Source organism: Drosophila busckii, chromosome 2R (genome assembly GCF_011750605.1).
Source record: "Drosophila busckii strain San Diego stock center, stock number 13000-0081.31 chromosome 2R, ASM1175060v1, whole genome shotgun sequence".
Lineage (NCBI taxonomy): Eukaryota > Metazoa > Arthropoda > Insecta > Diptera > Drosophilidae > Drosophila > Drosophila busckii.
The window spans coordinates 5301095-5323358 of record NC_046605.1 but is presented as its reverse complement, the minus strand read 5'-3'; the positions used below and the strand labels follow the sequence as shown (position 1 = coordinate 5323358).

General features: G+C 41.1%; 5 protein-coding genes across 9 annotated transcripts; 1 reads left to right on the top strand and 4 right to left on the bottom strand.

Annotated features, from left to right (window-relative positions):
* The first annotated feature begins 85 nt into the window (after window positions 1-85).
* Window positions 86-6918, top strand: LOC108596181 (maker69). 3 transcript variants are annotated; one of them, XM_017981691.1, is made up of 5 exons: window positions 86-294; window positions 351-604; window positions 654-767; window positions 818-1422; window positions 6832-6918. In XM_017981691.1, exons 1-4 carry the CDS (start codon window positions 135-137, stop codon window positions 1403-1405), a joined length of 1116 nt encoding a protein of 371 aa, XP_017837180.1. In that variant the 5' UTR covers window positions 86-134; the 3' UTR covers window positions 1406-1422; window positions 6832-6918. The 3 variants fall into 3 exon arrangements, with proteins under 3 accessions (XP_017837180.1, XP_017837178.1, XP_017837181.1); XM_017981689.1 differs by lacking the exon at window positions 6832-6918 and having other exon boundaries at window positions 818-1540; XM_017981692.1 differs by lacking the exons at window positions 654-767; window positions 6832-6918 and having other exon boundaries at window positions 818-1540.
* On the bottom strand, window positions 1686-4059 carry LOC108596177 (solute carrier organic anion transporter family member 74D-like). 2 transcript variants are annotated; one of them, XM_017981685.1, is made up of 5 exons: window positions 3674-4059; window positions 3300-3620; window positions 2409-3244; window positions 2040-2350; window positions 1686-1983 (listed from the first exon to the last, which is right to left on the bottom strand). In XM_017981685.1, exons 1-5 carry the CDS (start codon window positions 4050-4052, stop codon window positions 1791-1793), a joined length of 2040 nt encoding a protein of 679 aa, XP_017837174.1. In that variant the 5' UTR covers window positions 4053-4059; the 3' UTR covers window positions 1686-1790. The 2 variants fall into 2 exon arrangements, with proteins under 2 accessions (XP_017837174.1, XP_017837175.1); XM_017981686.1 differs by having other exon boundaries at window positions 2040-2347.
* Window positions 4173-6452, bottom strand: LOC108596179 (solute carrier organic anion transporter family member 74D). Its single transcript, XM_017981687.1, has 5 exons — window positions 6304-6452; window positions 5714-6252; window positions 4843-5663; window positions 4480-4790; window positions 4173-4421 (listed from the first exon to the last, which is right to left on the bottom strand). Exons 1-5 carry the CDS (start codon window positions 6432-6434, stop codon window positions 4250-4252), a joined length of 1974 nt encoding a protein of 657 aa, XP_017837176.1. The 5' UTR covers window positions 6435-6452; the 3' UTR covers window positions 4173-4249.
* Window positions 6546-9861, bottom strand: LOC108594757 (solute carrier organic anion transporter family member 74D). The gene is made up of 7 exons (XM_017979896.1): window positions 9800-9861; window positions 9359-9484; window positions 8418-8647; window positions 8065-8367; window positions 7218-8011; window positions 6841-7166; window positions 6546-6786 (listed from the first exon to the last, which is right to left on the bottom strand). Exons 1-7 carry the CDS (start codon window positions 9859-9861, stop codon window positions 6630-6632), a joined length of 1998 nt encoding a protein of 665 aa, XP_017835385.1. The 3' UTR covers window positions 6546-6629.
* On the bottom strand, window positions 9567-13122 carry LOC108596176 (solute carrier organic anion transporter family member 74D). 2 transcript variants are annotated; one of them, XM_017981684.2, is made up of 7 exons: window positions 12457-13115; window positions 12177-12406; window positions 11787-12119; window positions 10646-11508; window positions 10470-10592; window positions 10096-10415; window positions 9567-10041 (listed from the first exon to the last, which is right to left on the bottom strand). In XM_017981684.2, exons 1-7 carry the CDS (start codon window positions 12738-12740, stop codon window positions 9867-9869), a joined length of 2328 nt encoding a protein of 775 aa, XP_017837173.1. In that variant the 5' UTR covers window positions 12741-13115; the 3' UTR covers window positions 9567-9866. The 2 variants fall into 2 exon arrangements, with proteins under 2 accessions (XP_017837173.1, XP_033148929.1); XM_033293038.1 differs by having other exon boundaries at window positions 10096-10592; window positions 12457-13122.
* Window positions 13123-22264: the final 9142 nt, after the last annotated feature.

Sequence of the window (22264 nt, the reverse complement as noted above, 5' to 3'; positions counted from 1 at the left end):
CTTCTACAGTGAGCAAGCATATGTTCGCGCTCTTTTTCATTTTCATTGTGGATGATATGTGCAAATTCGAGCGGTCACCCTAATTCTTTTGTATTTGTATCAACAAATTGCTGTTTAATATTTACAATTTAACAATGGAGCTGCCGCTTTCCGACTTTAATTTGCGTGATTTGGTGCGAGAGTTATGCGGGCGTAACCTGAGCACTGAAGGCACAAAGATTGAGCTGCAAAATCGCCTGATGGAAGCGCGCAACGAAGAAGCCGACGCACAGGCACAGGGATTCATAAGGCCAGGTATATATTGCCGGCAAGTGCTCAATCGAATGATATTTACACTTTACCGCTTTTAGGCAGAGCTCCAATCTCTAAATTTGGCGTATCCGTGCAGCCAGACGACTTTGCTGAAATAAAAAGCATGAACGATAACGAATATGATGTGTTCTCAGGAAAGGTGCGCTGGCGGCTGCGACGCGTGCACAGGGCTTTCAATAACGATGGCCTCGAGTATTATAATCCAGATGTGCTGCATCGCATCGATCGTTCAAATACATATTCCCTAAATGTGGGCGAGCATTGGGTGCGAAAGGAACCGTATATACATAAGGTAAGCTTATCAACTCGCTTGTGGCATAAACTAATAGTCCGTTTTTTAGATCTTTGTTATATTTGTGTCACGCACTAATGAGGATGAACAGCGTCTTTGCTATGCACGCAGCATGGCCAGAGCACGCAAAAGAAATATGACTGCGGAGGAATTGCAGCAGCCCGTATGTAACTGCCTGAAACTTAATATATATGCTAACTTTCTGTCTTACAGTTAATTACTAAGGAGGATGTTTGTCGTGTCATGGTTAATATAATGCTTGAAATTGAGGGCAACAGCATGCAAAACTTTGTTGCCATAGTTGCTGCCAAGAACAAACTGAACATGGCTGCGTTTAAAGAATTGTTCATGGTTAGCGGATCAGAGCTGCCGCAAATTGTTAATGACACATGTCACCTGAGCAAGGTGTTCCAAAGTATGTTCTGTGCCAAGTCTGCGCAATGTCTGGCGCGCATGGAGTATGAGCTGTTTCATCAAAGCACCTACATGGATCAGCTGCAAAGGCTCAGTCAGAACTTTGCACAAAATGTCGATGCTCAGGCGCTGTTTAGACTTTATATATCTTCGATACCAACTGTTTTGGTGGATATGTGGAAAACGGAGGAACATCATGACAGGCCTATATGCTTAGGGCTGCTAAATAACGATAGATTAAATTGTTATTGCGCTCAAGTGCAGAATGAAGTGCCGCCCATATCGTTAGAGGATTGTACAGCAGGCGGCGGTTTGCTGCAATTGATAATGTTCGATGCATTGTGGTGTCTTGCCGATGGTTATGAGGCGGAGGAGATATATGTCTAACAATAAGTTACAAAGAAGTAAGTCAAGTTCACTTTACTTCTTTGATAGTTCTAAGATATGATCTTGAAATGCAAATGAGGTAACACCTCAACGCTCTCGATTAAAAAGACAATCAGCATGACGGCAAATGTTGATACAGCAAGATAAACAGCAGCAGGCAGTTCCTTGTCAATGGATGGAATAATTTAGTTAGGCTCGAGTAGCTTATCTAGACTAATGATAAGATGTCTTGCACTCGCGCGCATTATAAAGCTAAAAAGCAGTTTAGCATACAAATTTTTATCTTTATAAAATTCAATCGTTTCACAATGACTGCTTTTATTTTGAGCTGATAAACACCATTAAGATAACTTATACTTAAACTCGAAATACTGCATATATAAGCTTAAGGATCTTCTAATTGTAAGGGCGTTTTAACTATATCACCAATTGCTGCTAAATTCAAATCATCCTCATTCTCATTGTTTTTCGGCGGCTTCTCATCAAATATTTTAAGATTCTTGGCATTGTACCAAACGCCCATGTTCAAGCAGCAGGCAACAAACAGAAAACAAGCCACAGCGAAATTAAATGTGTATCTGTAAAAATAGTAAATGTTATTGACTATACAAATGTTTCATTTTTAATTACTTACCTAAGGGCTGCCGTATCGTAGAGCCAACAGTTGCCCTTGGTGCTGCAGGTCTTGCCCCAGACAATGCAATACTTGTCCATAAGCTTGCCAAACACAATGGGACTGGGCAAAAAGGCTAAAAGACAATTCAGCACAGCATTGAGTCCAAGTGAAAAGGTTTTATCCGCAGGCGAAACGCAGCGCAGTGATATGAGCATATTGGAGGTTCTGCCGCTGGAGCCGATTAGCTTTAGCATGCACATGACGGCAAGAAACATATAAAACTGATTTTGACAGTCTACAGGACAGGCGCCATCATATGCATATTGCTGCTGTAAGGATTAAACGATGCGATTAGCTGTAAAGCAAGCAAGTAATAGAATAACTTACATTGCTGCTGTTTGTAAAATTGGGCAGCGGCATGCAGTCACAACCGGTGTACATGTTGAGTCCAGTTGGATCCTTGCTTTTGCCAGTGCAGCCGGCATGGCAGGCGGATATATAGGTGACATTGCCAGGAGCGCAGATGGGCGCATAGTGCACATACTCACAATGGCAGGAGGCACTGCAGCTGCTAGTTGAGCTGGAAAGTGATGTTAGCTTGTCGCTATCGCTGCAGCCAATGAAAATGTAAATAACGACGCCAGCCAAGGTAACAAAGTCCACCATGCCATTCCATGCAGCTAAGGAGCGCGCTTTGGGCTTAAGCTTGGACACAATAATGCCGGACAGTATAACACCCAAGGCGGAGAAAGCCAAGGCAATGCTGCCTGTGGCCATAGAAGCTACCGCTGCCGACTGTCTATATTGAATTTCAATATACTTGGCCGTATAGATCCAGTAGGCCAAATAGCCAAAGAAGTAAAACAGCGAAGCGCTGGTGTTGTACATGTAAATCTTGTTGCTCATCAAGCGCTTGATGGAGGCGCACATATCGCCAAAGGAGAGCTCCTTCTGCTCTATGTGCTCGTGCTTGCCACTTGCGATCTCCTTTAAGCGGCGCTCACGCGTGCTGGGCAGCTCCTTGGGAAACATGTACATGAGCAGGGCAAAGAGCAGCGCAAGCACAGCGAGGATAAGCCAACCCAGCCACCAGGCGCCCAGCCAGCGTGAGTCCTTGGGTGTTATTATGGGATGCAAATAAGGCTCAATAAAGTAGCGCAGGCAAACAGAAGCTAAACAGTAACCCAAAGCTGGACCCAAAGTGCGCAAAAATCCCGAGACACCTGAGGAGGAATAAAAATTAAATTATATAATAAACTTTTAATTAAAGTAGCTTACTCAGCAGTATGGGCGACTTTGATTTGGACGTATTATCATCCATATAAGCAACACCCACTACCCAAAACATAGACAAGCCTATGCCCGCTATAAGCTGCGCTACATATAAAATCAAAGGCGGCACCCAAAGTCCTTCCTCCTTTTTGCAATTGGCTGCATGACTCAAACAAAGCTTTTGATCGCCTTGTGAACTTTTTAAAAAGTCACTTTCGTTCTTAAAGCCACCAAATTCTTGTGTTAACTGCAAAGCATCCGCGCCAGCGCCATAAATAAAGTGTAGCGAACAGGTTAACAAACAGAATATGGCATAAGTAAAGTAGCCTGTTAATTAAATTTGTTAATAATAAAAACATTCTTTTATGCAATCAACATACCAAAAGCCATCCAGCGTGGTCTATGCGCCTTGCTTAGACAATAGCCCGCAATGGCAGATGTTAGCACCGAGCCTATATCATTACCACCTATTATAATGCCTGATAGTTCCGAGGATATTTTATAGCGCTTCTCCAATGTCGATATCGTGCCATTAAAGTAGGCAAGTCCCATGGATACAACCAAACCGCCTAGTCCATGAATAATTACAAACATTTTTTCGGTTGCCAGCGTTTGCATAAAAGCGCCTTTGAATATCCAAAAGCCACAGGACACATCTTTGTTTTCCTTTGTGCACTTTTGCTGATATTCTAAATTTAATTGCTGCTTGTCTTCCAGAAACGGAGACTGCTCCGGCGCAATCTTTTTGTCAGCACTCATGCTGAACTTGCAGCTACGACTAACTTTGCTATAACAAAATGTTATAAGATGTTAGCAAGATTTATCTTGAGCTTTGTGGCCGCTTGTAAAGCAATTAACTCAACGTCTATAAAGTTGCGAGACATTTTATCTTTATTCTAAATAAGCTTGAACAACGCTAATGTTTTGAAAACTTAATATAATAACAGCATATTATCTTATTGACTTGCTTCCTTTTTTTGCGCTGCTGTGGCAAGCACTTCTAGCTCCCTAGGCTTTTGCTCTGCTTCCTCATCAAATATCTTCAGATGCTTGGCATGATACCAAACTCCAAAGTTCCAAAAACTAGCACAAAATATGCACGAAGCAGATATGAGATTCATAGAATAGCTAATTAGATAAAATATATAATTAAATGTTATTGTAAGCGATAGAACTGAACACTCACCGCCAGGATTTGGTGTCATAAAGCCAACAGTTGCCTTTGCTGCTACAGTCCTTGCCCCATACCAAACAAAAACTATCAATCAACCAGCCAAAGAAATTGGGACTTGGTATAAAGCAAAGCAAGGAGAGCACCATGTTGCCAAATCCCAGAGCAAAACTCTTGTCTTCGTCTGCAACACAACGCAAAGCCAGCAGCACATTGGAGGTTCTGCCCGAGGAGCCAACGAATTTGAGGAAACACATGACAGCGATGAAAGTGTAAAACGGCTGCGAGCAGTCCACTGGACAAGGACCCTCCTTGGCAATTAGCGGCTGCAAGCAAATAGTGTGAAAATATGTAATGAAATTTATGAGCTAAGCTCACCTGGCTCACAACTGTTGAATTGCTGATGCACTTGCAGTCACTGTATTCCATTATGCCAAGCTCATTCTGCTGCTTGCTGCTGCAGCCAGCGTGACAAGGTGATATATAAGTGACATTGTCGGCACCGCATATGGGAGCAAAGGGCACATATTCGCAATGACAAGCGGAGCTGCAGGCGTTATAGGGCGACATGGCTGTGGCTGAATCGCTGCCGTCACAGCCAATGAATACATAGCCAATGAGTCCTGCTACTGTGAGCAGATCAACAATGCCATTCCAGGCGGCCATTGCACGAGCGCTGGGCTTATATCTGGAGATGACAAAACCCGAGAGCAGCACGCCAGCTGCGGAGAAACCCAAGCCGAATGTGCCAGTAGCCATGGTAGCCTTGGAAGCTGATTGCTTATACTGTGTTTCAATATACTTGGGCATAAACATCCAATACGGCATATAGCCGAAAAAGTAGAGCAAGGAAGCGATGTTGTTGTAGACATAAACCTTGTTGCGCAGCAAGCGTTTGATGCATATGAGCATGTCCTGAAATGAAAGCTCCGCTAAGGACTGAACTTTGTTAGTTTCCGTTGACTTAAGTCGACGCTCGCGCGCGCTGGGCAGCTCCTTGGGAAACATATAGATGACAACTGCAGAGATGAGCAGTATAAAGAAGAGCACAATCCAGCCCAACCACCAGGCGCCCAACCAGCGTGGATCTTCCTTTTGTATTAGCGGATGCAAGTCCGGACGTATATAAAAGTCCAAGCAAAGCGAGGACAGATAGAAACCCGCAGCAGGTCCCAGCATGCGCAGAAAAGCGGACCAACCTTTAATTAAAGTTAATTACTCAAGTGAGAAAATTATATTTTCGACCTACTTAGCAATGCTGGTGTTTTTGAACGCGTCGTATTATCATCCATATAGGTCAGACCCAGCGTAAAGAACAGCGAGCAGCCTATGCCACCTATAAACTGCGCTATAAATAAACATATGATGGGCGCCCAGGATACAACTACATTTCCCAGGCACTCGTCCTCATGCTTATTACACAGCTTGCGATTTTCCGCTTCAGTGACATTTTCCATTTCCACATATTCGCGTGTTAGCTTCAAACCATCCTTGCCCGGGCCATAGAGCACATGTGGCAGTATCATCATTAAACAAAACAATGCTACAATGCCTTGACCGAATGCAATCCAGCGTGGACGATGTCCTCGCCCTGCATAATAGCCCAAGAAGCCGGCACTTAATGTAGTGCTGATATCATTGCCAGTTGATATAATTGCAGATGTTTTCGAGGGTATTCTAAAGCGTTTCTCCAGCGTTGTGAGCGTGCCATTAAAATAGGCAAAAGCCATAGCAATAAGACAGCCCGTTATGCCATAGAGCACAACGTAGATTTTTTCACTGGCAAATCTATAAAGCAGTTCAAGCATGTATATGTATATATATATATATATACGCTACCTTTGTAGTCGTGGACCTTTGAACAACCAAAAGCCACACAGATGATCTGCATCTTCTTCTAGCTCAGGCTGCTTTTGCTTTTCACACTTTTCATTCAAAAACTTGGTATCCTCACTTGGCTCCTTTGACATTTTAATACAACGTCTGGCTAGCTAAGACTAAATCGACTTGCAAGCTGACAATGCAGTTTAGCTAAAGTCTTTACAAGACCTTGGGTTAAGCCAACTTAATGCGCAGATAAGATAAACTTTATTGCATATATGCTTATGATAAATATACAGCCTGCACTTTATAAGCGCTAAATTAAATTAGTTAAAGAGTAAACTTTATGTCTCTAGTTTAATTGGCTCTTCCAGCTCAAGTTCTTTAGCATTGTGCTCTTGCTCGTCGAATATCTTAAGATTCTTGGCATAATACCAAACAGCTATGTTCCAAAAGCTGCCCAAAAATATGCAAGCAGCTGCTACAATATTCATAGTATAACTAATTGATATAAAAAGTTATTAAATTTGCTTTAATAAATTGCAGAGCACTTACCGCAAGGATTTGGTATCATAAAGCCAACAATTACCCTGGCCAAGCAGTCCGCGACTGCCACAGATCTTGCCCCATACCACGCAGTTAAAATCAAACAGCCAGCCAAAGAATATGGGACTTGGTATAAAGGTGAGTATAGCCAAAATCATGCTGGCAAAACCTAAAGCAATGCTCTTGTCTTCAGCTGAAACACAACGCAAGGCCAGCAAGAGATTCGAAGTTCTAGCTGAGGCACCAACGAACTTAAGCAAACACATGACAGCGAGGAAAATGAGAAACTGCTGCGAGCAATCCACTGGACAAGCACCTGCCGTAGCAATTAGTGGCTGCAAGAAATAGTGTAAAAATATGTAATGAAATTTAAGAGCTAAGCTCACCTGGCTCACAACTGTTGAATTGCTGATGCACTTGCAGTCGCTGTATTCCATTATGCCAAGCTCATTCTGCTGCTTGCTGCTGCAGCCAGCGTGACAAGCTGAAATATAAGTAACATTATCGGCAGCACATATAGGAGCAAAGTGCACATATTCGCAATGGCAAGTGGAGCTGCAGGCGTTATAGGGCGACATGGCTGTGGCTGAATCGCTGCCATCACAGCCAATGAATACATAGCCAATGAGTCCAGCTACTGTAAGCAGATCAACGAGCGCATTCCAGGCAGCAAATGCACGTGCGCTGGGCTTATACTTGGAGATGAACATGCCAAAGAGCAGCACACCAGCTGCAGAGAAACCCAAGCCGAATGTGCCTGTGGCCATGGCAGCCTTGGAAGCTGATTGCTTATACTGCGTTTCAATATACTTGGGCGTAAAGTACCAATAAGGCATATAGCCAAATAAATAAAAGATGGAAGCCAGATTGTTAAAGACATAGACCTTGTTGCGCAGCAAGCGTCGAATGCATTGGAGCATGTGCTTCAAGGAAAGCTCAGTTAAGGGCTGACTGCGAACAATAGTGCCGGGCAGCGCTTTGGGAAACATGCACATGCTAAGTGCAGAGAGCAACAGTATAACTGTTAAGATAATCCAACCCAACCACCAGGCGCCCAGCCAGCGTGGATCATCGCGCTGTATAAGCGGACTGAGCTCCGGACTAATGTAAAGCCGCAAACAAAGCGATGCAAAGGAGAAACCCAGCGCAGGGCCCAGCATGCGCAAAAAGGCGGACCAACCTGCAAATAGAATACAGTGAGTACATTAATTTTATGCCAAGGACTTGCCTCACTCAGCAGCGCGGGCGTCTTTGCTTTGTTTGTATTATCATCCATATAAGACACGCCCAGTGTATAGAACAGCGAGCAGCCTACGCCTGAGATAAACTGCGCTGCAAATAGTAAAGCAATGGGCGTCCAGGAAGTAGTTTCAAAGCAGTCCTCCTCTAGCTTATTACAAAGGCTACGATCTGCCGACTCACTGACATTTAAGTTTGTTGCAAATTCACTTGTTAGCTGCAAAGCTGTAGCGCCTGATCCATATAGCAAATGTGGCACTGTCATTAGCAAACAAAAGCAAGCTATAATAACTAGACCTAGAGTAAAGTTAAAGTTAATCAGGGTCAAGCTCATGCTTTAGTTGTACCCAAGCTAATCCAGCGCGGTCGATGTCCTCTGCCTGCATAATAACCCAAAAAGGCGGAAGTAAACGTTGTGCTTATATCATTCCCAATAGTTATGACTGCTGATACTTGTGAGGGTATTTTATAGCGTTTCTCCAGCGTGGTTATGGTGCCAGTAAAGTAGGAATAGGCCATAGTGATAAGACAGCCAGCAATACCATAGACCACCACATAGACATTCTCAGTGGCAAATCTGTAAATAGACAAGCAGATAAGTCAAAATAAGAGATGACAAGGGTGCTGAGAGAGATTTTATCGTTCGAAATATTTAGGTAAAGAAATTATTAAAAAAAATGTCTCTTAAACCAAATCGAAGTAAGAGCTGTAAATCGAAAGCAGCAGCAGTAATCGAATGAGTCAAAATAAGAGAATATATACAGGGGTGCGTTCGTTTTATTGATAAGACTGTAGGTTTTGGTCTGAAATCTTTTAGATCAAATCGAAGTAGGGGTGGAACTTATAGAGATGCTCTAAATATCTTGTTGCAATTATTTATAAAAAAATGTATTAAAGTCTAACCTCTGAAAGATTAATCTGTTTCTGCTTCTGCACCTCGATGCTGATTTTGGTTTGCTGTTGAGGTTGATTTTCAATTCTGTGGTATCTTCTAAACTTTGTAAGCGTGGACCTCCGAGATGAGATGACAGGGGTGCCGCAGCAAACTCACAAAAGGGATTTTATCATACGAAATAGTTAGGAAATATAGGGAGTGCGAGATCTCTTTGTCCAAATCGAGGCTCAGCTTAGATAAACCAACAAAAGTTGCAACCATTTATAAAAAAGGGCTTAAAATGCAACTCTTGCCTTTAAAAGATTTAACTGTTTCTGCTTAAGCCACCTCGAAGCTAATTTTGGGTTGCTCTTGAGGTAGATTTTAAATTCTGTAGCACCTTCTATACTTTACCTTTGTAGTTGTGGCCCTCTGAGAAACCAAAAGCCACATTCATGAGCTTCCTCGACTGCAGCTTGCTTTTCATTTAAAAACTTAGTTTGCTCATGTGGCTCCTTGGAAATTTTGCAACTGCAACTGCTGCAATGAAACTAGAGCGCAAATCTCTAGGTCTAACCGCTAGTGCAGTTTTGTCTTAATCCAAACTGAGATAAACTGTGTGTGCTTGAAACTTTATTGCAAATTGTACAAATACACATATGCTTATGTTAAATATATGGCTGTACTTATATAGAAACTAACTAAGGACGCTTAGTATATGTGCTTGCTAATAGTGAACTGAGAGCCTTGACGTTTGGCTTTTTATCACACGCGTCAGACAACGAATAATATATAGTTATATATTTTATTGCAACGACATCACACTTGTTAAATAAAAACTTTTGTTATATATACACATGCAGGCGTATAAAGTAAATGATAGGCACCTTGTAATATTTAATATTAAAGCTAAGCATTATAATTAGATTTCTGTTGTCTTTTCGGGGTTAGCTTCTTCCTCATGCTGCACAATTTGCATTTCGACCTCTTTGATTTCCTCATCGAATATTTTTAGATCTTTGACATAATACCAGACACCAAAGTCGAACAGCGCGCCAAGAGATATAAAAACAGCAGCAGTAAAGTTGAGTGTATAACTAAACAGCAAAGTAAAAGTGAGTTTAGTTTAAATATATAATATGCTAACTAACCGCATGGATTTGGGATCGTAGAGCCAGCAGTTGCCTTTGTTGGTGCAGGTTTTGCCCCAGACCAAGCACATGCGATCAAAGATCCAGCCAAAGAAAATGGGACCCGGTATAAAGGCAAACATGGAGCACAGCATCATGCCAAAGCCCATGGCTGCAGTTTTATCCTGCTCAGGCACGCAGCGCACTGAAACTAAAAAGTTCGAAGCTCTGCCTGCGGCGCCAACAAACTTGAGAAAGCACATGACGGACAGAAAGGCAACAAACTGTGTCCAGCAGTTGACAGGACAAGCGCCAGGCATGGCCTGACCGCTGCTGAGTAGCTGCAAAGCAAAAAGCATTAACAACAAGTTAAAGCTAAGACTAAGTAGACTAACCTCCAAATAGGGCGTGCTGGGCACTGCGCTGTCAGCCAAGTCACGCGCTGTAAGACGCTTGAAGGAGTCCAAGGCATAGCTTTCATTATGGCCAGCAGGTATGCAGGAGCAGTCATAGAATATCTGTAAGCATAACTTTAATATAGTTACATAAGCTTAAGCGACGGTTAGCTTACCCTTTTGCCTGCTGCATTGACGTGCTCGCCTTTGCAGCCCGCGTGGCAGGCGCTAATGTAGGTCATTTTGTTTTCACCACACACTGGCGAGTAGCGCACATAGTCGCAGGCGCAGGCCGAGTTGCAAGTGGCCACCTCATGCAGCGCCTTGTCGTGTATATTAACAATGACCGACTGCTCATTGTCCGGGCAGCCAATGAAGGCATAAGTGACCACACCAGCGACCACCAGCACAGCTATAATAACATTCCAGGCAGCCATATAACGCGCACGCGGTTTATAGCGCGATATAATAAATCCGGACAACAGCACGCCTATGGCAGAGAATGCCAGGGCTACAGTGCCTGTTACCATGCTGCTGGTAGCTGCCGACTGTCTATACTGCACTTCTATATACTTGGGTGTGAATATCCAAAAGGGTGTGTAACCAATCAAATAGAATATATTCGATAGCGTATTGCACATGTAAGTTTTGTTGGTAGTCAGACGCTTAAAAGTGCGCAGCATGTCCTTAAACGAAGCCTGCGGCTCAGCTGGCGTTTGTGCTTCCAGTTCTACACTTAGCTTATCCTTTTCATTGCTCTCCTTTTGTTGCAGCGCTAAACGCTCACGTCTGCGCTTCTCCTCCACTTGACGTCGCGCAGCAGCACGCGGCAGCTCCTTGGGAAACATGCTCAGAAAAACGCCAGAGAATGCCAACAGGCCGCCCATCACTAGCCAGCCCAACCACCAAGCGCCCAGCCAGCGTGGATCCTTGTTGTTGATAACAGGATGCAGCTGCGGCGCTATATACAAACGCAAACAAAACGACGCCAGCGCATAGCCAATGGCAGGACCCAACATGCGCAGAAAGTAGGACAGACCTGCAAGCAATTTATGCTTAATCAGTTGGGGTTTTTTGCTTAAGAAAAATAAGCACATTAAATTGATTAAAACAAGTTCATTGTATTAATTGTAATCACACGCTGTCAGCAAATCGCTTATCAGCGCTCAAAGCGCTGACTCATGCGTTAAAGCAAGTCAGCGCTCTAAAGATTATATCTATGCCTATCTATATATGCAGCTTAGTTGGTTTATAGTATTTGTTCTTAAGCTAGGCACTGTGTCTAGGTCTAGTGCACTATTGATAAGCTTTACTTACTCAGCAGCGCTGGCGTCTTGGATTTCTTTGTATTATCATCCATATAGGACACGCCCAGCGTATAGTAGAGTGAGCCGCCTATGCCTGAAATGAACTGCGCTACAAATAGCAAAACTTGTGGTGCAAAGTTGCCTTCACCCTCCTCGCACTCCGCACCGCCGCCATGCAGGCGACACAAAATCTTAGCGCGCTGCTCCTCTATGGCTTCCAAGCTGGCATTCTCCACAGGTATAGCGCCAAATTCAGCAGTTAGCGACAAAGCATCCTCGCCAGGACCGTACAGAAAATGCGGCGACGTAGTCATCAAACAAAACATCACAATGGTTAGCAGTCCTTTGTATAGAAAACGCTTATTAAATTTACTAATTTAGATTGTGCGCTCCTAGTTACCAAAGCCAATCCAGCGTGGTCTATGTCCTTTGCCTGCATAATACGCCAGCACAGCTGAAACCAAAGTTTGACTTATATCATTGCCCACCGATATAATGCCCGTATTTTTGGATGGTATTTTAAAGCGCTTCTCTATGGTGGTAATGGTGCCATTGAAGTAGGCATAGGTCATGGAGAATATGCAGCCGACCAGGCCATAAAGCACCACGTATGCAGTTTGATTGGCAAAGCTGCAAACAAATTATTAACTGCTTAATAGTTTATATTTTATAATACGCACCGCTGAAAGAAAGCGCCGCGCAGCAACCAAAAACCGCAAGTAACATTCTTCTCCAGCGGACTGTCGTCCAGCAGCTTGTTAATCTCTGCAGTCATTAGACGTTCCTGCTCCGATTTTTGTTTCGACCACTTGAATTTGCTTTTGTTGCTGCTGCGCGTTGGTGCAGCCGCTTGGCCATTGTCCAGCAATTTGGTAGCTTCCTCTGGTAGCTCGCCATTGGGCAGCGGCGCAGCTTCCACTACAGCTGCTTCAACTTTAAGCTGCTGCTGCTCACTTTGCAACATTTTAGGTTATGCTTGTTGTTTGCTTGTTGTAGGCTTAGCACATTGGCCGCTTCCGGCGCACACACACTCACACACACACAGTTAGTATTTATTTTAATTTGCAGCGCTTTTTTCACAAGCAATTAGCTGTAGCTGTACAACCGCACGCGTCACCATTTGCAGCACGAGTGGCATGTTGTGCCCAAATAATTTGCGATCTTAACTGTGTAGCAGCCACAGCAATAATCTCTTAGCTCGCAGCTCATTCAACGCTTTGACTTGTGTTTGCTGTGCTAGGTTGTCTATCCGAAAGTTTAACGAGTTGTTGACGCTTGTCTATCTATCAAGATTCGCTGCTGCTAATCTCGCAGCCAGAGCGACGTATGCAGTATTTTTACAGCAGCCAATTGCCAAGCTTTATCTCATGCCATTGCCGCTGCTGCTGATGCTGCTGCTGCTGCTTGTAGCATTTAATTTGCAGTTTTACAGTTTTGTTTGCAAACAATAAATTTAAAAACGCACACACACCCACACACACACACACACAGAGCAGCCTAAAGCTGATGCAGCTGATAACTATTTTAGATAGATATATAGGCTCAAGTGTTTACTGATTAGCTGCAGCGTCATTTATGCAAACAGCTAATATTATTACAAATTGCAAAGTAAACAAAGCGCACAAGAGAAAATTCGAGCAGCAGCTTATGCGCTATTATTTAATCTTAATACATAACCACTTGTGTATATATAGCTAATCATACAGTTATATAGTTAAAGCTGTGTGCAGCTTTATTAAATGCTTGTCTGTGTGTGTGTGTGTATGTGTGTCGCACTTAGCATATTTAAATCTATGCGCAGCTTATCGCAGCTATCTTGATGTTGTTTTTGAGTTATGACAAATTTAGGTGAGCAATGAAAATATTTGCATTTGCCTTATAATTTTTAAGTTCACAAATGTTTGTTTTTAATTTTTAATACACTTTACGGCACGTTGTAACGCGTTTAGCACTACGCTTAGTTATGAACTAATGCTGAGACACACAAGTGGGCAGCCGAATCTTCTTCAAAGCTAATTCTACAATTCAGCGTTGATCAGCGTTGCTCTCTCACTCAAAAGACTTTGAGACGAATGTGCGACTGTGTCACTGACATCAATTCCAAGTCCAGCGCGCACACAATGCTTAATTAGATTTCGCCTCTACACCCACACACACACACACACACAATAACAAAAGCAACATCAAGGTGAAGCTTTTGTGCAAGTTAATTCACTAACTAAATACAAAGAGTAACCGCTTGTCGTTGTAATTGATTTTGCAGCAATATCAGGAAATATTGTAAATAAATTTTGTGTGCAACCTTGAGTAGTTTAGTAGCCACCACCCACAGCTACTTAGTATCTTTAGCTACTACCCTCAATGAGTCTGCGGTTAGTTCGCATCAACCCCCAAGCGCCGTAACCAAAAACCGAAAATCAGCAACGTTGTCTGGTGTCGCATGACAAGCGCTCAACTTATGAGCTCGAGCTCTTGAGCTTAAATTGTGAGATCAGATCGTAAACGATAAGCACACGAAGCTTTTAGCTTAATTGACTTGTCAGATTTATGTTTAGTAAGCTGCTAAACTAAACTAAGTGAACTTTTGAGCAAACTTGTAAGCATATCACATCTTTATAAGTTTAAGCTTTCTCCCAGCTACTCAGCTGCGCCTTTTTTAAGCGCAGCTAATGATTTTACAATAGACATATGCGCCCATATATAAACATATATTTTAAATTGAGCTAAGGCTACATGAGCGCTCAGTTGCTTATGAACATAATCCCAAGACGCGCAAAAGGCAATACACATGCTCATATATAATTGGCTAGCTCATGTGTGCATGTGTGTGTGTGTGTGTGTGTAGTCATCATATGTTTTGCTAGCGCAATAAAAATCAAAAACATAATTTCATGTATCAATTGTGCGGCAATAAAAAGCGCGCAGCATGTTTATTATTATTATAGCGTGTGTATGTGTGTGTGTGTGTTACAGCTGCGCACACACACACATATACTGACAGTAATTGCAGCATGCAAAGCGGCGCGCCCCAAATGTTTTGTGCGCGCTTTTGCCTTGCGGGAGGAGATTTGAATGCTAGGACATTGAGCAAGGCTCAGCATAAATAACAACAAATGAGACTGCAGGAAGCTGGCTTTATCTTATGCGGCACTGTCTTGCCAACTGTCTGTGTGTGTGTGTGCGTGTGTATTTGTTTGTTTGTATTGTTGTGTGTTGTATATTTTACGCGGCGCTTGTAAGTATGCTACAAAATACAGTTGGACGTATGTGTAGCTTGCAAATTGCGGCACGCGACGCAGCCCAGCCCACCCACCACACGCCCAACGGGTGGTTTGCCATTTGTTAGCAATTTTATGCTGCTTTTGTTGCCGTATGCAAATGATACCAGCGCCTGCCCCGCCCCTATTGCCTTATCGCTGCCACACACATAAAATGTTAAACTGCAAGCGTTGACAATAAATAATATTTTGCAAATCAAGTTAAGACGCGCTGCGCTGAATTATGCGCGCTATGCTATTTCTTTTAACTGCTAAATGAGTGGGCGTGGCAGCGCCTTAAGACGTATGCGAGCAGCTTATTGACGCCAGACTGCGCTCTAAACCCTTTGGCTGTATGTCCTTGATGTCTCTCTGTGTGTGTGAACTAAACCGCTTAAGCACTCAATTTGCGCGTGAAAAGGAACTTGACACCCAAAGCACACATGTGTGTGTGTGTGTGTGCTTGTGTGTGTGTGTGAGCGCGCGCCAACCGCAGCACATGTCAGCACTTTGTTTGTGATTTCCGTTTCCGCTGCTCGCTCGCACGCTCGCTCGCTCGTCACCCCGTTCGCTTTTAGACACGCATATAATATTGATATTGTTGTCTTCCCCTAACATTTAACATACGTTTATGCCTATACTTAACCCTTGATAACCACACATGTATTTATTTGTGACTTCCGCTGTCAAATTGGGGTTAACTGCCGCTATAAAAGATTCTTATGCGCTACTTAGCTCATGTTATGCTTTTAATTTACGCCGCCTGCTTTTTAAATAGGTCTTAAGTCTTCATTTGTCTGCGCGGTGGCGCTTAGTATGCCCAGCGCATGGAAAACCCACAATTTAGTCAGCAGCCAATTTTGCTGTCAATTTAAGTTGTAATTAAGAGCAAAGCACAAAAAATTAAGTAGCCGACCCGCTTTGCCATGCAGCTCACGTGCGTTCATTACGCACATTACAATAAATTTTAGCCACCCAGCGTAGTTTGGCCCAAAGGTGCGTCAGTCTGAAGTTCAGTTGTCAAAACAGACAATGCAGCGATTAAGGCCAAGTGTGCCCCTGGGGTTGGGGTTAGGACTAGCCGCACATAATTAATCATCAAGCATAAGTTTCGTATTTTTTTGGAAAGTCAACAACAATGGTCCTGTCTACGGATTTGGGCCATTAAAATTGGCATTGGGCGCGCATAATGAGCTGCGGTAACGGCGTCCGCAACGCTGAAAGGATTAAGCCTAGGCCTTCTTCCAATTGTCCGTGCAGCGCTTTACCATTTGTTTTGTTTAGCCGCGCCACGTTCGGCAATCATTTTTAATGCCAGCTGCTTTATTTTTATTTCAACATTTTCTGTTTCTTTTTTTTTAAGCATTTTTATGCATCTTACAAGTGGCGCTTGCCCAAAGCTGCTCGGAAAAAATAAGCTTAAGAGTTGGAAAAAAACCCGCTTGAGTTCTTTGTTCATTGCGGTGGTATTTTTCCTGTTTATTTATACATATTTATTCTGTTTTTTTTTTCTCATGATTTTAATTCTTACTTTTTTACGCAAGGCCTTTGCTCAATTAGAGACGTGACTGCTGCTCGTCCGTAGCCATAGAGCGTGAACCCATCGCTCGGATCATTTCTCGTGCCCACTCCCGACCCATTCTCAATTACATACGAAATCCTTGCTTTGCTTTTCTTGACATAAGGTTAAGGCTTTTTTGTTGGTTAGCATACACTTTGTTTAAATGAAATGCTAGAGTTGTGTAAAGGCAAAGTAAACATTAAGAGACATTTGCTAATATTATCAAAAATTAGTGCATTTGATTCCCATTAATGTCGCTTAGTCTAGTTAACAATTAAGTCGATCATAATGACAATAGACAATCTGTTAGTTGTTAAAGTTGATGACAACATTGCCTTACTTGTCATCTAGTGTAAACGAAGCACAAGTCATTAACTTAAAGTCAACCATTTTTAAATTTCTTTAAGCAATAAACTCAACAAATAATTTCAATCCAAAAATGTTACAAAAATCGTAACAGCTTTAAATTTTTGCTATGTAATTTCATTGCCGCATTCATTCTACGATTATAAGTATGTAAACTTTGAGCTCTTAAAATCAAATTATCTTTGCCTAAGTCTAGCTTATTTTTCAAAACTCTCATGCAAGCGTATTTTCTAGTTGGACAATATAATAAAATCTTAGCATCTTCATATTTGAATAGAGTCTTTGCCGCTTTCATTCTACGAATCTAAGTATGTATCATGAAATCCAATTCTCTTATCCTAAGCGTATTTCCTAGTTGGACAATATTATAAAATCTTAGCAATTTCGTCTTTGAATACAGTCTTTGCCGCATTCATTCTACAAGTCTAAGAATGTAATCTTTCAACTCTTGAAATCCAATGCCCTTATCGAAAGTTATATTCGTAAATTTTATTCAAGTGTATTTTGTAGTTGAATAACATTATAAAATAGTAGCGTCTACATCTTTGAATAGAGTCTTTTATGCTACAAACTACGAGTCTAAGCATGTAAACTTTGAGCTCTTTGCCTAAGTCTAGCTTCATTTTCCTAACTCTCAACCAAGTGTATTTTATAGTTGGTTCGTCTTTCACTTTTCCCACATTTTTTGCATTTTTTATTTGATTGTTTGTCGAGCGTACTTATTCTTGTCCATGCCCACTTAAACATTCTAAGCTTGCAGCTTAATCCTGCACAGGGTTGACCTTTCCCTTCTACCTCCCACTCCAACTCCCACTACCCGCACAAGCTCTTGTAATGATATATCGAACAGTTTTTCTTGCTTTTACGCTGATCTGCATGCTCATATTTTATATCAACACTAAGCAGCAATTTAAAGTTGGAAAAAAAAGCAATTTCAAAAACTTAATTTCTCAGCGATTATGTTTGTAAACAACAGCAACACCAATTTTCACTCCCCGAACAATGCTGCGTCCTCTGCTTTTTGTTTTATCATGAATAAACATTGTACAAAAAAAAAAAAGAAGAAATATGAATTTATTTTCCGCAGTTTTCATCTCATTTCTTGTTGTTGTTTTTGCTGTTTAAAAAGCATTTAAGTCCCTGTAAAGTGACCCTTTTAATTTTACTTGCGCTTCGCCGCATTGTTGCCTCTTAATGTTACCCACATCCAACTGGAATATGCAACCACCGCCGTCGTCGTCGTCTGCCTGGGATTCTGATGTTTCCGGCATTTTTGCACCCCCCGCCCAGCCACACACAGAGCAAAGCAGAAATCAAGATTTGATAATTTAATATATTCATGCGACGCATTTTTTGCGGTTTGACACGCTTGTTCTGTTGTGATTTTTGATATCAACTGAACTGAGGGTGCATTTCAAATAAAAGCGAGAGACAAAAGTTTCAATCAAGGCAATTTAAATAGGCTTGGGGCTGAAACTACTTTAAAATTAACTGTGTTACTACTAAGAAAACTTAAAAGTAATTAATTCAGTTACAAAATAATTCTTTAAGAATGATACTGCGCTTAATTTTAATTCAATATTTTAATTCAAGATGAATTACATTCAAAAATGATTTGAATCTTAAAAGATTCAAGTTGTAAACATCTTTGGTACTTAGCATTGTAATGCTAACGACTTGTATATAAAATATAACTCAACTATTGAGCACTCAAACTAAATTATTTGGAAAATTACAAGCAGCAGTTTATATATAGAAACTTCGTGGGCTCTTTGCTGTTGAACTTCCGCTTGGCAGAGTTGAACGTGGAGCAGGCATTAAACGTTTTCTAATTAAGTGCGCTCAAGGCTTTGGCATTGTCGTGGGTATTTTATTATTTTAGCGTGGCGAGTCAACAAGGATAATTATTGTTTTTTTTTTGCTTGCCTGTGATTTTATGCGCGGCAACGTTGCGGCGCGTCCAGCGATGCGTTTCATTTCGATTCTTGCTGCACAAAGGGGTTGCTACTCTAAGACGAGCTCCTGTGCCCTGTGCCCAGCTTATTGGATTAGAAAACGCTGCCTGTCTATTAATTCGAACTTTTAATGTCAGCCCAAAAAATGTAAGCACAAAAAATAAAGTAGCTTGCCACAGCTCCCCCAAGCGCGCATAAAAGGAAAAGAAAATTCTGAAAGCAGCGATTATCGTTGCCCCAAAATGGGAAAAATTTTAAGGCGCTTGCACAATTTTCTTTGGTAGCGTGCACAATTTTATTGAATATGCCGTTTTGTGTTTGTTTAATTATGAACTTTTTCTTTTGACAAATAATATATATTTTTGTATTTCTTTCTTTTTTAATCTGTCTTTTAATTTGCCATAAGTTTGCTTTGATGTTTGAAACTTTTTTTGCTACTGCTGCTGCTTTTGACTATTTACCAATTTGCTGTGTATTTAAAAGCAGCAGCTTATGTTTTTAATTAGCATTCGATACGTTTTTTTTAAACATTAGAGCGACTTGTTAGTTTCGTTGTGCATTGAAGCGTTTTGCTTGGTTTTAAGCGCTTAACTAATTTCAATTTGAGTGCAAGCAGTCGTGAAATAAACAAGAAATCACTTAATGCCAACAATTACATAAGCAATTAAGACTTTTGCTAAAGGAGTCGGACACCAGAGCGAGCCGCTGTCATTGTGCTCATAAAAACTTACAGCAAGTCTCTAGCACAAAGCGCCCCAAAAGTCTTATAAATGCATATATATATATATATATATATAGATAGTTACAATGTAGTGTAGCCACATCTTTGGGACATGCAATTGTTTGCCAATTTGCTGACTTGTTTGTCAGTTGATATTTGATATGCTTAGCATTGAGAGTTCAGAGTTCAGAGAGTTGGGGCTGCTGCCTGTTCGCAGAGTTTTGTCAGTCTGATAAGCTACTTGAGCAAAAATTGTTTGTAGTACATGCTTAAAATATTTATGGAAAAAAATGGCCATAAAAAGCAGCCATGGGCTGCATAAGCTGCGCTGGTCAAAAGGCAAGCAGCTTAACTAGGCGTATGCGTTATTACGTCTACTACTCATATGTCTGCCAGTTAGACGATAAAGTCCAGCAGCACAATAATAAATCATTGCTATAATATTTATATAAAAAAAAAGAGCAAAGTAGACTATAATCGAATTTTTATTGATACAAGCAGCTTATGTTAAAAGGCTGCCGCTTTAGTTGCTTTGGGGGCTGCAGCATTTGTTATCGAGCTGCTGGCAAATTGGCTGGCGATTTTCAAATTGCACTATGAATATGTTTAGCATAAGTTTATTGATTGTCATGCTTTAAGTGCTGCGGCCACCACGCCCAGTTTAAGCCCTAAGACATTTGGCTTGACTACAATGGCAAGCGAGCACTTCAAACTGTTTATAACTCAATTAGAACAAAGGCAACAGCAACAGTCAACAGCAGCAGCAGTAGTAGCAGCAGCAACAGCCTTTCAGCCTGGCTGCTTATAAGACACAAGCGACAAGACACAAGCAAAGCAAGCAGCCATAAAGAACGCAAAAATTGTTGTTAATTCATTTTTAATACACTAAAGCGAAAGTGCAGTCCATAAGCTGCTCAAAGTAAATAATAAATTATTGCTAAATAAATAGTTGCAACCAACTTTTAGCAGCAATTGTATTTCAAACTCTTGAGCTATTTGCATTAAAGCTTACTAAAGCTCAAATTGTGGTATGTACTTTATTTCTTTTGATTTCAAAATATTATTAAGTATACGCCCTTAAAATTTCGTATTTCTCTGAAATGCAATTCAGTTTAATTTGATAAATGATTTTTGCAGTTCAATTTATAAATTTTCGATAGCAGCTTTTGGGCAAAGATAAATTTTTTTTAGAAGTTTCTGAACTATTGCTGCAATTTCAAAAGGGTTTAAGTAAAGTTGAAGCTGCTTTAATTTGAATTGCATAATAAACTAATCCAAACCTTGATTGTTTATATAAAAAACTAAGCCTTTGTTACTTCAATACTTCAGCAATTTCAATAATGTAGAGCATTTGCCTTTCGTCTAGCTCACGCGCTTGCCTTGTCTATTGTTTAGAAAAACTTTGACGTCGCTGCCTGACAAGGCAGCAACACTGAGCTGGCGCCAACCCTTTCACTCAAGCATGCGGCACTACAGTCAAGCAACACTGGTTTGCTTGTATGCATTGGTTGGGTGCGTGTGTTGTCAGCTCGCCAGTATCTTGATAAGATTAATCAAATTTTCATAAAATGCACGACGGGCACAAAGCAGCACAAGCAGCACAAAGTAGCAGAAAATATGCTTGGCGTGTAAAAAGGATTTATGCGTAATTATATAGGAATAGCGTAAATGAGTGTGGGTGGAGCGTAAATCAAAAGCATGACATTGATGGCACGCTAAGAAGTCCTTTAAGCAGTTTCCTTTTACTTAACACCCCCAGCCCAGCCCCACAGCCGTTCGCACTCTTTTGTGATTATGGCTTTTAGTTTTTAACCTTAGCCTGCTTTTGTATTGCATACTTTGAGGCGGCGCCTTTTAATTAGCAGCGCTTGCTTCGAATCTTTCTTACGCTCTATGTTCCATGTTCTATGCATATATAATGGTGGTATATATATATTAAAACCACAAAATAAATCTGGCTGGTTGGGTTGTAGTAGTTTTCTCTACAAAAGTGGCAGTCATCGAGTATTTGCATTAAAAATGAGCAAGACGTCTGAAAGCTGCTTACAGTGGGCAAAGATATAGACAAAAAATGCAAACTATATATGAAATCATATTAAAAAATATATAAAATTGTTGACTTGAGCCAGCTATAAATATAAATAGCTTAAATGCTAAGTAAAACATATTTTTAAATTAACAAAATGCGTATTTATAATTTAATTAATTATTTCATACAAAATACTAACTACTACTACTATTAATAGCTTAAATTGTATTTAATTTTAGTTAGTTGTCGCCCCACTGTGCCTTACATTCAACAGCAACAGCAAAAGATTCAGCAAACAAATATAAAATGTAAAACTAAATTTGCACATTACCCATAGAACATGTGCCAAACACCACGACGCCACCAACAGCAACAACAGCAACAACAACAACAGCAACAACAGCAGCAACAAGCTTTCCAAGAAGCCGAAGCGTATCTTGAAGGTAAGTGCAAACATTTTGCTTTTCCTTTTGCTTTCGCTGCTGATTTGGTTTGGGTTTGGGTTTGCTTAAGTTACAGCACAACATTTGCTTGCTCATAAACACAAATATGCACATATATAAATATAAAATATAGACACGTGTGTGCGTGTGTGTGTG